We start from the raw sequence: 16,268 nt of genomic DNA on the forward strand, positions 1-16,268 counted from the left end.
GAACAAGAAAGGGGATAAAGGATTTCCTTACCTTAAACCTCTTTTAGCCAAGAAATCCTTTGCCACACCATTAATCAGAATTGAGAAGTGTGTTGAGCGAATACAACCATTGACCCACTTCCTCCATCTTTCTCCCAGACCTATTTTTTCCATCAGACTCATGTGGAAAGTCCAATCCACAATATCATAGGCTTTTTCCATATCCAATTTGCAAATTAAGCCTACCCCTCATTGCCTTTTCTTTTCTGCTACACACTCATTTGCCACTAGATTTGGTCGATTATTTGCCTTCCTTCAACAAAGGCTCCTTGATTTTGAGAGACTACCAGAGGCAACACAGTTTCAAATCTTCTTGCCTACACTTTAGTTATGATCTTGTATAGGCTACTAAGACTTCTGGGTAGGGGTGGCAATTGGGCAGCTTGGGTTGGGTTCGGTTTGGGTTATGCTTCAACCCCACCCATCCAACCCAATTAGGAAAATTTAAATGGATTGGGTTCAACCCAAAACCGCCTTAACCCAATCCAACCATCCCAACCCATTAATCCTACATATATAAATTACAAAAAATATAACAAAAATTATAAAAAAACATAAAAACAAAATTTACAAGAAAATACAACAAAAGTTATAAATAAACATAGAAAATGAAAAAATAACAAAGATTATAAACAAACAGAAAATAAAAATAACAAAAATTACACCATAAGTAAGAGTTTTTGTGTTCAAACTAGGCTTTGGCAGGGTCAAGCTCGAACTCAGGCTTAGACATTCTCTGTTAATAGAGGCAAAGCTCAATCCAAACCCGATGAAACACAATTCATGAATAGGTCTATTCAACACCAATTGATGAAGACTCTTGCATGTTGGGCCTGACCCATTACTATAGCACGTGGGCCATGCTACAACATAACCCATACCTCCAGGCCGTGTTTGGCTTTGATTTTTAGGCACATGGGCAGGCATGACACAACACGATTTTTTGCCACGGGCCATGGCCCCACACAACCCATATATATTTGTATTATTATATATAATAATTATATAATTATCTAATAATATATATAATGTATTAAATACATTTTTATTTTCAATTTTATTCCAATTGTATTGTAATTTTTTAATTTCATTTTATTATTTCATATATAAACAATTATGCATCAAGCACGACCCACATAGGCCTGCTAAACATTGGCAGCTGACAAAGTCGGGTCGTGCCAGCCCGACATGGCCCAATTTACACCTCTATTGTTGCATAAGTCACATGATAAATAATAAAAATATAAGAAGAGGAAGAATGAAAATTTGTTTCTCTTCACATGCACCAATTGTTGTTACAGGGCATATCGACCTGTATCGGTATTTTTTTTGTGTTTTATTTATTTTTTTCAAAACCGGTTTAGAGGGGTTGGTTTAAGTCCCGGCTACCCTCTGAACCATGGCCTGACCCGATACACCCCCTGTGGGGCGTATCGGGAAGGCCTCGATACGATACGTATCGGTCGATATGGGCTGATACGTAACGATCATAAAAAATGTAATCTAATAAATAGTGGCTTCTCTGTGCATAAAAAATAATCATTTCCAAGGAAGCAAACAACCAATTTTTTTTAATAAAAAATAGGTATACCTCCCCTAACATTTTTTATAAATAATAACCTCTCCAGACCTTTAAACGCTCCAAAGACCTCCCACGACCTTTGTGTAAAATATGCTTACTGACCCCTTTCAGTAATTACATGTTAGAAACTTAACAGAAATATAAAGCCCTAGTTGGCATGTCTTTTTGCATGGACTATCGGATTTTTAGAAGCTCGGCAGCCCACATTTTGATCTTTTTCCATTTGGTTGGAAAAAGATCTAGTTGGCGAAAGCCGCAACTTCGAAAAGACGTGGAAAGCCCATTTCGAGCTATTTTCAGGAAGCTCCAAATGGAGCTTTTCGCCTTTTTTTAACTCATCTTCGTGCGGAAAGACACGCCTTAACCAAATGGTTTTTAAGCTATTAAGATCTTGATGCAAAAGCTCATGTTGTCTTTTGACTGTCAGAGCTTCCAGAAGATCTTTCAAAAAGTACTTGCCAAACGGCCCCAAAATCTATTGCTCTAAATTTTTTTAAAATATCTGGTTACCCATGAACAATGCCTTTTGCTCTTTTTTGACTGAAATTACCCTTACACTGGTTTAGGGTAGTTTTCTTTGTTGTTTGCACGTAGGTTTTTTTGCAGAATCTTCGAGAAGAGTGAGTTGGGTGAAACTTGGAGAATATGAAACTAAGAATGGTTAATAATCATAGAAGGGTAATTTTGGTAATGGTTAATAATAATAGAAGGGTAATTTTGATATTAAAAACTTTAACTTTTCTGATAGACAAATAAGGGTAATTTTGGTGTTAATAAGCATATTTTACACCAAAGGTCAGGGGAGGTCTTTGCAACATTTAAAGGTGAGGGGAGGTTTATGTACTTATAAGAAATCAGGGGAGGTAAAAATACTTGTTATAATAATATAAGAAAAAGGAGAAAACTTGGTTGTGTATATGTGTGAAAGTGAAGCACAAACGAGGATTAAACATGTTGAGAATTAAATGTGGACTCTATGGTCACTCTTTCATCAATATGAACCCTTCTACACAGTTTTCTTGCTATCTTTTAGGCTATGTTTGGTTTGAGGGAAAAAAGGAAGGGAAAGGTAGAGAAACCTTTACAACCCTTGTATTGATTTCCCTGTCTTTCCCTTCCTTTTCCTATCTTTCCTTCAACCAAATATAGCTTTAGTTCCTTGATCTGTTTTGAAGATAGTCAAATTTAGAAATAATATTCCATATCATTGTTTTCTTTTTAATTGTCCAAAACCCACCATCACTTTTTATGAATTCTCGTAAACTCACTCACCATGTCAGTGAGATAATGGCAACTTGACTAACGGGCATCGTTAACTTACTATTTTACCCTTCATTATATTCGGTCCATTTTGTAATATATCAAAATTACCCCATCGTTCTTCAACCCAAAACCCTAACAGTAAGAAAGCATTGACCGCTACTTTCTTCCTCCATCGGCCTCTGCTTCTCCCTTCGTCTGAGAACTTGAAGAAGAACAAAATGCGTCTTCCATCAACAACTAACGGACAGAATATTCTCTTACGAAGTTTTAGGCAATCCATTGGCCACTACTTCCTCCATACGTATTCGATGCTCATCAAGACGGTTCCCATCGTATCCCACAATGAGGATTGCCATCCCCGTTTTTACATCGTCATCCCAAGATATCCTCAGTCCTTCTTTACTTCTTCCGCTGCTGAAATCTTTCTTTTCTAGAACAATATCCAGAGCAGAATCAGACACGGCCAGAGCAACACCCCTCTCGGCAAGGCGGCTTGCTACATCCCTCATTTGGAGCCTAGCAATTTTCCTTAGTTGCTCATGAGAAAGAGGATCAAAGACCACAATCTCATCTAAGTCGATTAAGCAGCTCTGGCCTGAAATGTCTTCTAACCTGCAACTCATCAAAATAGGAAAATTGGACACAATATGTCATAACTCCCATCAAAAGTTCATGCATTACAAAAAAGCAAGCAACGTGGTTCTCAATTCTTACCTCCTGCATGACTCTCTCCCTAGCACTCTGCATTGTATATTTGCCCACGAGTCCTGCAAGGAGATGCTCTGCTCCAAGATTTGAAGTTATAATGATCAATGTGTTGGTGAAGTCCACAGTGCGCCCTTGGCCATCAGTCAGTCTACCATCATCAAGAACCTGAAGGAGGGTTTTGAAATAATACGACACTGTAAGGTTTCCGCCTCACAGCCTCAGTGAGCTGCCCGCCTTCCTCATGTCCAACATATCTGAAATCCCAACTTAAATGTGAGGAACAAAAACCCATTTTCTGGCAACAGAATGTTGCTCCATGTACTCTGACATGTCAATCCTCAGAAGCAGGTTCTCATCATCAAAGAGTTGCTCAGCAAGTGCCTTGGCAAGCTCAGTCTTACCAACACCAGTTGGACCCAAGAAGAGAAATGAACCAGTTGGTTGCTGTGGTCGACCCAAACCAGCTCTGGACCTTAACACAGCCTCTGCAATAGCACTCACATTTTGGTCCTGTCCCACAACTCTCTTGCGCAGCCTCTCAGCCAGCCCGATCACCCTCTCCTCATTTTGTCCAAGCCTGGTTGGATTCTACCTGGTAATCACATTTGCATATTCAGTATCGCCGCAAGATTTCTGCGACGATTGGGCTCGCCTGATTACCTTAATCAAAGAAGTGCTTGCAGGGATTTCATCCGGGGCAAGATGCTGAGATGGCTTGATTGAGGATTCGTTCAAAGGAGTTCACGGCCTCATCTCCACTACCAGCATTGGCGACTGCTTGCCGGAGGATGCTATTTGGGTCAGTTATCAATGCGACGGCCATGTGAATTGGAGTAAACTGTGCATGGCCAGAGTTCATTGCCAGTTCATGAGCCCCAGCAATGGCCTTGTTTGTTTTGTGAGTGAACTTGTTTAACAGGCCGGTGTTGAAAAGATGAAGTAACAAGAAAACAGAAGGTAGAAGAATTATACCCTAACATTTTTTGATAAAAAGAATGTTTAACAGGCGGACTCACCATTTAGGGGCAGTTTAGTCGTGAAATATGCATTTAGGTTGACGTGGACAATTTGGGTCATTGAACTTTAACCGTTTAGGGCAGTTTAGTTATGAAATATGTATTCTAACAGAGTTTTAGAAAATAAAATCTAGTGGGTTTTGGACAATTTCCCTTTTTTTTCCTTCCTCTTCTTACAACTTAAATATCTTCCAATATGGGCTGCCATGACAGTGAACGAGCAGCTCTTTTGAATTTCAAATAAAGACCCTTATACTCTCGTTTGTCTTCTTGGAAACGCTTAAACTGCTGTAATTGGATGGAATCCGTTTTTCAGACTCCTTCCATGTCAGCCATCGACCTCCGGAACCCCAACCCCGATAGTTACATACTTAGGACTAATACTGAACTGATCTCCACCTCTGCTTCCAAATCTACTGCCACTAGTCTTTTTTTTTATTATTATTTTGATTTGTTGGTAAGGGATGCAACATTTATGGTCTGAGTATGCAACGTTTAAAGCTAGATTCTGATATCGTAAATTGCAGTTTATAGTGTCTCTATTTATAATTTATGGGGCGGAATCAACTCACTTCATTAGATAATTGAAGACATTTAATTCAGCTTTTCTGTGTTTTTTTTTTTTTTTAATTCAGCTTTTCTAAATACCCTTACACGGTATTTAGAACTGTAATGTTGCGTTTCCATTTTTACATTTTTACTGCGCGTAAGCACAACGTGGGTGATTGACTTTAACATACAAAAAACACATTTGATTGGGCATCTTTTAATTTTACAGTTTCATCACATGGATTCTGTGGATGAAGGTATATATATATATATATATACCCGATTTGCCGGTAGGGGCATATCGGGCGAATCGATACTACATTTTGTGTCTTTTTTATTTTTTTCGCAACTGGTTCAGGGGTAGCCGGTTTAGGGCTCCTCCACCCCCTGAACCGGTCAGACCCCTGATACACCCACTGTAGGGGTGTATCGGAGGGGTCCCGAAACAATACGTATCGGCCGATATGGGCCGATACATGTCGATACTTTGAACCTTATATATATATATATATATATATATATATATATATATATATATATATATATATATATATATTTATCAAGGGGTATCCTATGAAATGTTTTGGTTTTCAGGCCTTTTAAGAGTTTTAAAGATTAGTACCATCCTAATATATCTATTTGTAAATTTATCAAACCGAAATTGTTGATACAATTTTTGCCCGTCCAAAGTAGTGATACTCTAAACCAATGCTTTAAAAACCAATTGGAAGGCTAAATCATTTTTGCCTCCAGGTCACCCATTTGACTATATGGGCCGAATGGGTCAAATCATGTCACATCATCTACTAATAAAAGAAATGTATAATTATATGTAACACATTTTATCAATAAATAATGTATAAATATATTTTATAAGGTCAAAAGGGAGGGGGTTGGCAAAAATAGCAGTGTGTGTGGGGGGGGGGTGTTGCTTGGGATGCATAGATCTCAAAAAGGTATCGAAAATAAAAAAGAAATCATTCCAATCAGATATTAGAATGCAAAGTTACGGCCTCCAAAAGTTTGCATATACATTTATTGTGCAGCCCATGACCGACCCAATGACCAGGTTAAATGGATCAACAATTCAACTGCCCGGATTGGATGGTTGTTTGACCAGGTCATTATTTTGAACAAATATCAAGTTTTTGTATATTCAGAATTAGAATCAAGGCCGGCTGCCTGTTCAAATTGTTCAACAAATTAGGTCAATCATGGATTTGAAAACATTGCTTTGGACCATGGGGAAAATGTCAAAAAAAAATATAATAGTCTTTCATGAACTAAGCATAAAAAGCAGAATAGAATAAACCATAGACACTCAAACAGAACAAACCCCAAAAAGTCTTGAGAACCAAGAGGGCAAGAAAACATTCCCACCATTTGGAGTGTGTCCTGCACCTATGTGTGTGATATTATAATAAAATATTGTGCGGTGTATTTTGTGTCAAAACATCTCATTTTCCTGAATGTTACCACGAGCATTCTCCCATTCCGTTTTCTAATGGCGAGAATTTTGTTCATACGTTAAAAAAGTTTGAAAAGATTAAATGTAACAACCTTGTTAATAGAGAAGATGTGACGCCTTTCTGATGAAGTAATAATTCACCAATTGAAGGCTTTGCTTGAACAAGAGGTAACATCTTAGACTGCTTGAAGACCAATTAAAAGAGTATTTATCTTCTTATTCTCCATGCTTGCTCGCTACATCATTGATTAAATTAATTATTATAAAGTCAAGGGATGACGTTGATGAGGATATAGATAAGCTTTTCATTCTCAATTCGAGTTAGCATGAGCAAACCTTACCATAACTGAATCAGGGAAAAACCCATACACACAAACAAGTGAGACAGCAGTGGGTTCAATTGGGTAACCAGCCTTCGTTATCAAACTGACTCGGATTGAAGATGGTCTAAGGTCTAACAGACGGAATGCATTATATAAATTATAATAAACAGAAACTACCTGCGCTATCTGACTTCCATCGAATGAAATCATCTTTTCTGCATACCTGACCAAAATGCACTATATGAACTCTTCTACTGACGGTTTTCCTCTTTATCTTTCTGTTCCTCCATCTGTTCTGAAGAAAGTCAAGCTTAGAAATGAAATTCCATACCATTGCACTTCTTCTTCTTCTTCCTCTTCTTACAACCCCAATATCTTCCACTATGGGCTGTCTTGACAATGAAAGAGCATCTCTTTTGAATTTCAAATCTTTTCTCACAGACCCTTCTACTCGTTTGTCTTCTTGGCAAGGGCTGAACTGCTGCAATTGGACCGGAATACGTTGTTCTGATTCCTTCCATGTCATTGCCATCGACCTTCGGAACCCCAATCCAGATAGTTATATGTACTTAGCACCAATTCTGAATTGGTCTCTACTTTCGCTTCCAAATCTACTGCCATCAGTGGAACAATCGCACCATCGCTTTTCACACTCAGCCATCTCCGCTACCTTGATCTCAGCTTCAATAATTTTCAGTTTTCTAAGATCCCATATGAGTTTGTTAGCCTCAAAAGTCTCACTTACCTCAACCTCTCAAATTCCAAGTTCAACGACTCCATTACAACCCAGTTTACCAATCTTTCCTCCTTAGAATACCTTGACCTTTCATGCTCTTGCCCAATAGCCGATCTGTCAACCCTGTCCTTTAACATGTCTCCAATGAGGGTTTCCTTAAAATCTATGTCCACTTACATTTCTAATGGTCACCTGTCGATTACAAATTTAAATTGGTTGCGGGTGTTAGAAAACCTTAGAGAACTTAGATTGAGTGGTGTTGATATGTCTGAGGCATCTATGGTAACTAACTGGGCAGAACCCATTTCATATCTTCATGATCTTAGTTTGCTTTATCTGTCTGATTGTAAAATTTCTGGTCCTATTCCCATAGACCATTTTCTTAAACTCACTCATCTGAGTTCTCTAAACATGGATTTCAGGTGAGCTGGTCAATTTGACATCTCTCTCAGTCCTGGATTTGACAAGCTCTCATCTCCAAGGTTCACTCCCCTACCTTCCTCAATTGCAAGAGCTTTATGTAGGTGACAACCAAAATCTAACCATTGATCTGAATTCAATGTTTGCAAAACCATGGCCCCATTTGCAGAGGGTTTCTATTTCTTCAACCAATGTAATTGGACCAATTCCAAATTTGATTTGGAACATCAGTACTTTGGTTGAATTCTCTTTTTCCAATTGTGGAATTCAGGGACCAATACCCCCTTCACTGTTTAACCTTTCAAACTTGGAATTTCTTGACCTCTCTTTCAACCTCTTAGAAGGACACATTCCATTTTCAATCTCCAATGTTAAAGGTCTCCGGTATCTAGCTCTGCTCCAGAACAACTTGGAAGGACCAATACCCAAATCAATCTGTGAAATTTCATCATTAGCATACCTTCACATGGGAATCAACATCAACGGAACAATTCCAGATTGCATGGACCAGCTGTCTAGTCTCCAGGTTTTATATGTGAGCGACAACAATCTTGATGGAATCCTCCTTTCATTTCTTTCTTTGGTCTGGAACTCCAATCCAGTTGTAGTAGGTTTAGGCTCAAGTGGCCTAACTGTCATAATAGACAAGCACCCATTTCCATCTGAGTTTCAGCCAAAGATGTTAGATATGCGGTCATGTAACCTAGGGGGTGGTATCCCAAATTTCATTTCTATTTTGACCCAACTTGCATTCTTAGATTTAGCAAACAACAGCCTCACTGGAACAATCCCTTCCTGGCTGTTCAAACTTCCGAAACTTGCTTTCCTAGATCTGTCATACAATGAGCTCCAAGGAGTCCTCCCACCTACTATTCAACTTCAATCTTTCTACGTACCAACAACATTGCATTTAGCAAGCAATAAGCTTCAAGGCCCTATTCCTCTTTTACCTGAAACCATAGAAATTGTTGATTTGTCAGCTAATAATTTCACTGGAGTAATCCCACCACAGATTGGAGAACGACTACAGAATGTAAGATTCTTGTCCTTCTCTGGGAACAAACTTACAGGTCCCCTTCCACATTCTTTCTGTACGCCAGGTAACGTTGTCCTGCAGAACCTTGATTTCTCTGACAATTTAGGAAACTGTAAATCCCTCGTTTCTCTAAACCTTGGTGCGAACAACCTCAGAGGAAGCATCCCAAACGAGCTCATGTGGTGCAAAAATCTGAGCTCCCTCCAACTAAACGATAACATGCTTGATGGTTTGTTTCCGAAATCCATTCAAAATCTTGAGAGGTTGGAGTACTTGAACCTGGGAAAAAATAGCTTTGAAGGAACAATTCCTAACTTCATTGGAGAGCTTCCTAATGTTCGTATTCTTGTGCTTGCATCGAACTGTTTTGATGGGTTGATCCCAAAAGAAATAAACAACTTACAGAAGCTGCAAGTCTTGGACCTCTCCAACAACAAACTCCTTGGTCCCATCCCTGAGGGATTAGGCAATTTGAAGATGCTAAAGAATCGACCCAAAGATGGGGTCTTGCTCGGTTACATGATCTCATTCATGTACAGTGGAGTGCAATTGGAAATGGTAATCAAAGGGACACTTCGTCGATATGATGCAGTATTCAGCTACACTAGTGGAATTGATCTTTCAAACAACTCTCTAACAGGAGAGATCCCACCAGAAATAGGCCAATTACAGGGTCTATACTCTATACATGCTCAATCTATCGCATAATAAACTCTCAGGTGAGATCCCAAGTAGTATAGGTAACATGAGAGGCTTGGAGTCGTTGGATCTCAGCTTCAACTCTTTCACAGGAGAGATCCCAGCATCATTGACTTCTTCATTGGACTACCTTTCTATATTGAATTTGTCTTACAATAATTTGAGTGGGAGGATTCCAACGGGGATGCATTTTGATACATTGAAGGGAGATGGAGATGGGGACGGATCACCTTTCATTGGAAATGCTCTTCTCTGTGGCGCACCTTTGGAGAAGACATGTAATGAAACTGGACCCATTGGTTCTGGTGGTGGGGTGGATGATATAGAAGTTGGGGCTGAAAGAGAAGACTTACCATTTTACTTAGCTTTAATTTTGGGCTATGTATTTGGGTTTTGGGCACTTTTCGGGGTTTTAGTTCTGATGAAAAATGGATGGTTCTGGAAATCATATTGGAGGATGGTTGATATGATGGCATTGAGGATCTTTCACTATCTATGTAATTCTATGTAATTTATTTATTTATTTTTTTGATAGAGGAAAGAAGGATATATACAAATGCACACACATACATACACTTATATGTACGTTCATAGGCTTTTTACTAAGAAAATCCTCATTTATCATGGTTTCTTTTTAAATACAATGAGTATATAATAGCCTAAACATGGTCAACGTTTTTTAGTAAGCTTTTCGTGTTTGTTTGTTCTCTCATGTCGTTTTTGAAAAAAATCAATTAGAGATTCTCCTTTTTTCCTTTCTATCCTCCCAATTAAGTAATCTGGATCTCCTACCCAAGACACTATAATTGTACATTGGCAACATCTCCTTATGAATGGTAATATAAAAATAAGGAAGATGTTCTCAATGTACAATTGTAGAGTCTTGTGGGTAGGAGATCCAAACACCCCCAAAGTTACAAACACGTCCCCCCACCACCATCACCAGAATAAAGATAATAAAACAAAAAAATAATTTCACCGAATGAAGTTGGAAAAACAGATTTTGAATGCAATAGCAAAGTTAACAACGAACATTTAAATGAAATAATCACATTGTAAACCCTGTTATTCTTAGATACAAGCATGTCATCAACAAAAATAGATCCTTCCCAACTCCAAAACAACTCAACTTAGCTGATCACTTCCGAGTGTAATTTTTGTTCAGAAAGATTAAATTAAACACCTGAATATCAAACACCAAAACCCTAGAACTATGAAATCTATCAAGGGTAACCGAGATTATTTTGAGGCCATGGATGCGACAAGAGGGAGTTCTTGAGTGTTACTCACCTTTTTCTAGTGTTTTCAACCCGTCGTTGAACTATTCGAACTGTCACACAATTAGGATTTCAGGTTCGGTTTTATTAAAACCCGTTAGTTAGTCAGAAATTGTTGACTTCGTCAAAAACTATCTGACCTGGGTGGTTTAACCGTCAACCCGTTCAACCTGGTCACTAGGTCACAGGTTGCACACTCAATGCATGCAAACTTTCGGAAGTCATAACTTTGCATTTCAATGACCAATTAGGGTGATCTTTTTTTTTATAACTTTTCGAGATCTAGGCATCTCAGGTGCCTTACCTTGTTTCTTTTGCAAAAAAAAAAAAAAACTTTTTGGCCTAAAATTGCAATTTTTAATATTTTTATAAATAAAAAAAGTAAAAGCATAAATTAAATATAAAATAATACATATATCATATCTAAAGTAAAAAAAATAATATTTTTATAAATAAAAAATTAAAAACTGAACCGCGGTGCCCACAATTCGGTTGGGGTACATGGTATTTTTTTGAAATTGAACCGATACACCAGTTTTTAAAATCCTCAAACCAAATCAATTGGTTTTGGTTTTTAACCAATTCAATTCTTTGATCTATTGAGTGAGTGAACTTATTGCCTGCTTGTGCAATACAAGATACTGAGTGTGGGGTCATCTCCCAAGGGGCTTGAACCGACTCAGTTTGTTTTTAAATGGAGTTGTCACCTAAATTTTTTAAATTAGGAATTTATGAAAACCTGAATTTTCAAGAAAAATCTTTTTTTTAGTGATTCTTGATACAATGGGGATGAGATCTATTATGGGTTTAGGGACCAAGGTACAGTGTGGGAAGGTGTTAGGCACCCCACACACGTCTAGTTTAACCGGCCTTTACTTCACTAAATTCCTAAGGCTACGTTTGGGGTGGAAAATTGAACAGGGGTAAACTTTACACCCCAGTTCGATTTTACTAGCGTTTGGTAAACATGTAATTTTACATCAAAAATTGGTGTAAAATTACATCTTCTTCTTCTCCTTCTCTCTCTCTTCTCCTTCTCTCTTCTTCTTCTTAGGTGAATTTCAAGCTTTCCATTTCAATCGATGTATCTAACCAAAAGGTTACTTCATCGCCGTCATCCACTAAGTCGATACATTCTACACCAGTTCCAATTAACTCGTTGAGACCTTTCAATCATCACAATAACCAGCATCATTATTGATGTAACCGTTTCCGGTCACGTATCATTTTTTCGTGATGTGTCAATTTTTTGGCTAAGTACCTCGTCATCTCGTCTGCTCTCATGTGGTCGGTGACTCAGAGGCTGAAGTGGAGATCCCTAGTGGTGAGCTGCCTGGTGGCGAGCTACCTAGTGGCGAATTGCCTGGTGCCAAGCTGCCTGGTAGTGAGCTACCTTGATGAGTTGCCTGGTGTTGAGCTACCTTGATGGACTACCTGGAGGTGAGCTACCTTGATGGGCTGCCTGGAGGTGAGCTACCGGGTGGGCTACTTGGCTTTCTGGATGAGCTGCTTGGTGGTGAGCTACCTGGTGGCTAACTGCCTTGTGGTGAGCTACCTTGATTAGCTGCTTGGTGGTGAAACCTGACTGCTCCTTGTAGGAGATGATCAGCTCATCTTTGTAGACGGCGGGAGCTGAGGGACCTGCAAGAACTGAATCGGAGAATCCGGGGGTGTTTACCCGGCGAGGTCACTCCGATGGCTAAGTTAGCACTTTGATAGTAGAGAGCTTGAAGATGATATTAGAGAATGAGAGAGCTAGAGAGCAGGGGTTACCATCCTTTCATCCCCTCTCTTTTCGCATCATACCTTCACCCCTGGGGGGTGAGGTCTTTATATACTAGAGTCCTCATGGATTAGGTGGAGCAATTCCTGGATCCCATTTGTGATGGGACTGGCTTGCGTGTTAGTTGGGTGAAATGCCATCAAACGGTAAAATTGTCCCTTCCCGTCAGAACTGGGGAGTGGGTGAGTTGATATAGCCGTTACAAGTCACAATCCCGTAAAATGCAGGGTACGGAGGTGTGTTCCTTGAGGTCGTAAGGTTGGCGCTTGTGTCAGGCCGCCAGGTCAGTGCCTGGGCCAGGCTACCAGGTCGATGCCTGGGCCAGGCCACCAGCTCGTGCCAGGGCCAGGCTGCCAGCTCGTGCCAGGGCCAGGCTGCTAGCTCGTGCCAGGGCCAAGCCACCAGCTCGTGCCAGGGCCAAGCCGCCAACTCGTGCCAGAGCCAAGCCACCAGCTCATGCCAGGGCCAGGTCGCCAGCTCGTGCCAGGGCTAGATTGCGATAGGGCCAAGCTGCCAACTCGTGTCAGGGCCAGGCTGCTAGCTCGTGCCAGGCTGCGCCTGGTGGGATACCATCAACTCAGCAAAGGCAAGTTGTTGTCAAAGTGGTCCTGGGTGTAGCCTAGTTGTTTTGAGGTGTCAGGCTACAAGATGGCGAACTGCCTAGTGGCGAGCTGCCTGTGTGTTGCAATGATGGCGAGTTCGAGCTGTCTAACTGTCAAGGGGCTGCACTTAGTTGGCATGATGTGCCAGGTGTCACAATGTCATTGGAGGGCCAAATCCGCCCTCATCAATTATCATTCTTCTCTAATGGGGTTTCATCATAATTAGAGGGAGAATGGATTGAATAAGAGGGGAGGAAATAGAGAGGAAGATGGGTTTCGTCGTAATCAGAAGATTCAGAACTATTCAAATACGTGTCACCAGCCTCGGGGCTTCGGTGATTGGAATTCCATTCGAGGGTTCAATCTCTGGCCGAGGAACCCACATCCGCCATTTCATGGATTTGTTAATTGTCCCGTAGGGTTTCTTCCGCCACCGCCACCTCTTTGGCATTCTTTCCCTCCTCTGATTGCAATTGTCAATCCTCCTTATGTCAATGTTCTTCCTCCATCTCCCCCTCCATTTCCAGGCTGCATTGCCTCCGTATGGGTAATATAATAATGCTTACATTCCACTTACAGATGCATACTATGGTCCACTGGTGCCACCATCTGCACCTTTTATGGAAGTTGTTAATGGCAGACCACTAGCATCTTTTTCTCTTTCCATCATGCCGCTGCAACTGGTTGTAGCGGCAAATCTGAACCCCTGTGGCCTGTTGGGTTGTTGTAGAAGTTGTGAGCTTTGTCGTTCATGGTGGATATCCTATTTTTAGGGCTTGTTTCGTGGTTTTTACTTTCAAGGGTTTGGTTTGGTGGTGAGGTGAGACACAACGGAGAGGTCAAGGGAACACGTCCAGTATGAAATGGTAGATTTGTCTCTCTTCCGGTATGAAATGGTAGATCTCCAGAAAGGTCAACGGAGAGGTGACCTTTCGTTCTCTCTTTCTCTCTTCTCCTCCTCCTTTTTCTTCTTCTTCTTCTTCTTCTTCTTCTTCTTCTTCTTCTTCTTCTTCTTCTTCTTCTTCTTCTTCTTCTTCTTCTGTAGATCATCTCACCGAATTTACACCTTGACAACCAAACAAGGTAAGTGTAAATATTCAAAATGAACCAGTTTTAATTTCCATCGATCACTAAATCGGTTCATTTTTTCCATGGTGTAAAATTTGAATTTACACCTCAAACAAATGCAGCCTAAGGAAATTTTGATAATTTTGCAAGATTTCTGCAATTTTCTATAAATTTTTTGGTATTTGTATGCATTTTGTGAATTTTCTGCATTTTCTTATTTTTTTGCAAATTCTATAAATTTTCTGGTATTTTCATGCATTTTTTTCTGAATTTTCTGCAAAATTTTTGTAATTTTTGCATTTTCCTGTAAATTTTCTGCAATTTTGTAATTTCTACATTTTTCTGATTTTTTCTACAAAATGTCTACAAATGTTCTGGTATTTTCATGCATTTTTTTAATTTTCTGCAAAATTTTTGTAATTTCTGCATTTTTTGATATTTTTGCAATTTCTGCAAATTTTTGGGTATTTTCATAGTGTTTTCAACCTACCATTGACCCAACCAGTCGAGCTGCTCAAATCATCACCCAATCAAAATTCCAGGTCCGATTTGAGTAAAATCTGGAGGTCAAAAAACCATTGACTTAGTAAAAAACCACCTGACCCTGACGGTTGGACCATTGACCATCCAACCCAATGACCAAGTCGCAGGTTGCATACTAACTATGTATGCAAACTTCAAGAGGCCATAACTTTGCACTCCAATGTCCGATTGAGGTTATTTTTTTTTATTTTGGGTAACTTTTTGAGATCTATGCATTCCCAAGGGGCCATAGGCGCCTTGTCATACTATTTTCACGAAAAAAAAAAAAAACCCTTTTTTGGCATAAAATTACAATTTTTAATATTTTTTACAAATAAAAATATAAAACTGAATTAAAAAACATAAATTAAATATAAAGTACTTCATATATTACATGTAAAACATAATTATATATTATTTATTGATAAAATACATATTCATACCTACCTACACTGTGGCACGTTCTAACTCGTCCGACCCAGCCAGTCGAACCAGTGGTCTGCAACCCAGAGGAAAAAAACAGTTCAGCCTCTGGGCTGTTTTTAAAACACTGTATTTTCATGCTTTTTTTTGAATTTTCTGTGAAATTTTTGTAAATTCTGCATTTTTTATTTTTTTAACATTTTTTCAAATTTTCTGATATTTTCATGCATTTTTTTTATTAGAGGAAAAATTAGAAATCATGACTGATTCCGATTTCAGCCTTGTAATCTGATTTTGATTCTTGTCTATTTGGGTAGGGAGTAATAAGCCATTGCGGTTTCGAATCCGATTCTAATCACAAACAAAACGGACCTAAATGAGAGCCAATTTGGACCCTCCAGAATTCTCACCAAACATAACTTATAGGTCGCCTATATAGGGCCCACCTAAGAAAGCCATGAGTTGTTGTGCTGCCTGAAGTGGATAGCCCTTCAAGTGATTGACTTACAGAAATCTGGGTCAGCCTTCTCGCCAAACATAATTTATAGGCTGTCCATGTGGGTCCCATCTAAGGAAAGCTAGAAACCGCTACAAAGCCTACAATAGCTTATCCGAAGTGCCAGCTTAACTGATGAATCATCAGCTCAGCCCTCCAAACGGAAGTTTACTTTTGCTAAGCGATGGACTAACCGTTATAGAATATACATCAATGTATTAGTGCATATCGTATAATATCAGTCGGAAGATATTTCCA

General features: G+C 39.4%; 1 protein-coding gene across 1 annotated transcript; it reads left to right on the forward strand.

The window, feature by feature from the left end:
- The first annotated feature begins 9,885 nt into the window (after window positions 1-9,885).
- LOC104599850 (uncharacterized) lies at window positions 9,886-10,350 on the forward strand. The gene has a single exon (XM_010262589.1). It carries the CDS (start codon window positions 9,886-9,888, stop codon window positions 10,348-10,350), a length of 465 nt encoding a protein of 154 aa, XP_010260891.1.
- Window positions 10,351-16,268: the final 5,918 nt, after the last annotated feature.

Source organism: Nelumbo nucifera, chromosome 7 (genome assembly GCF_055504915.1).
Source record: "Nelumbo nucifera cultivar China Antique chromosome 7, China Antique-T2T, whole genome shotgun sequence".
Classification (NCBI taxonomy): Eukaryota; Viridiplantae; Streptophyta; class Magnoliopsida; order Proteales; family Nelumbonaceae; genus Nelumbo; species Nelumbo nucifera.

Bases quoted from the DNA above. Each gene is read 5' to 3' on its own strand.
- LOC104599850 (XM_010262589.1), top strand. From the start codon at position 9,886: ATGAGAGGCTTGGAGTCGTTGGATCTCAGCTTCAACTCTTTCACAGGA.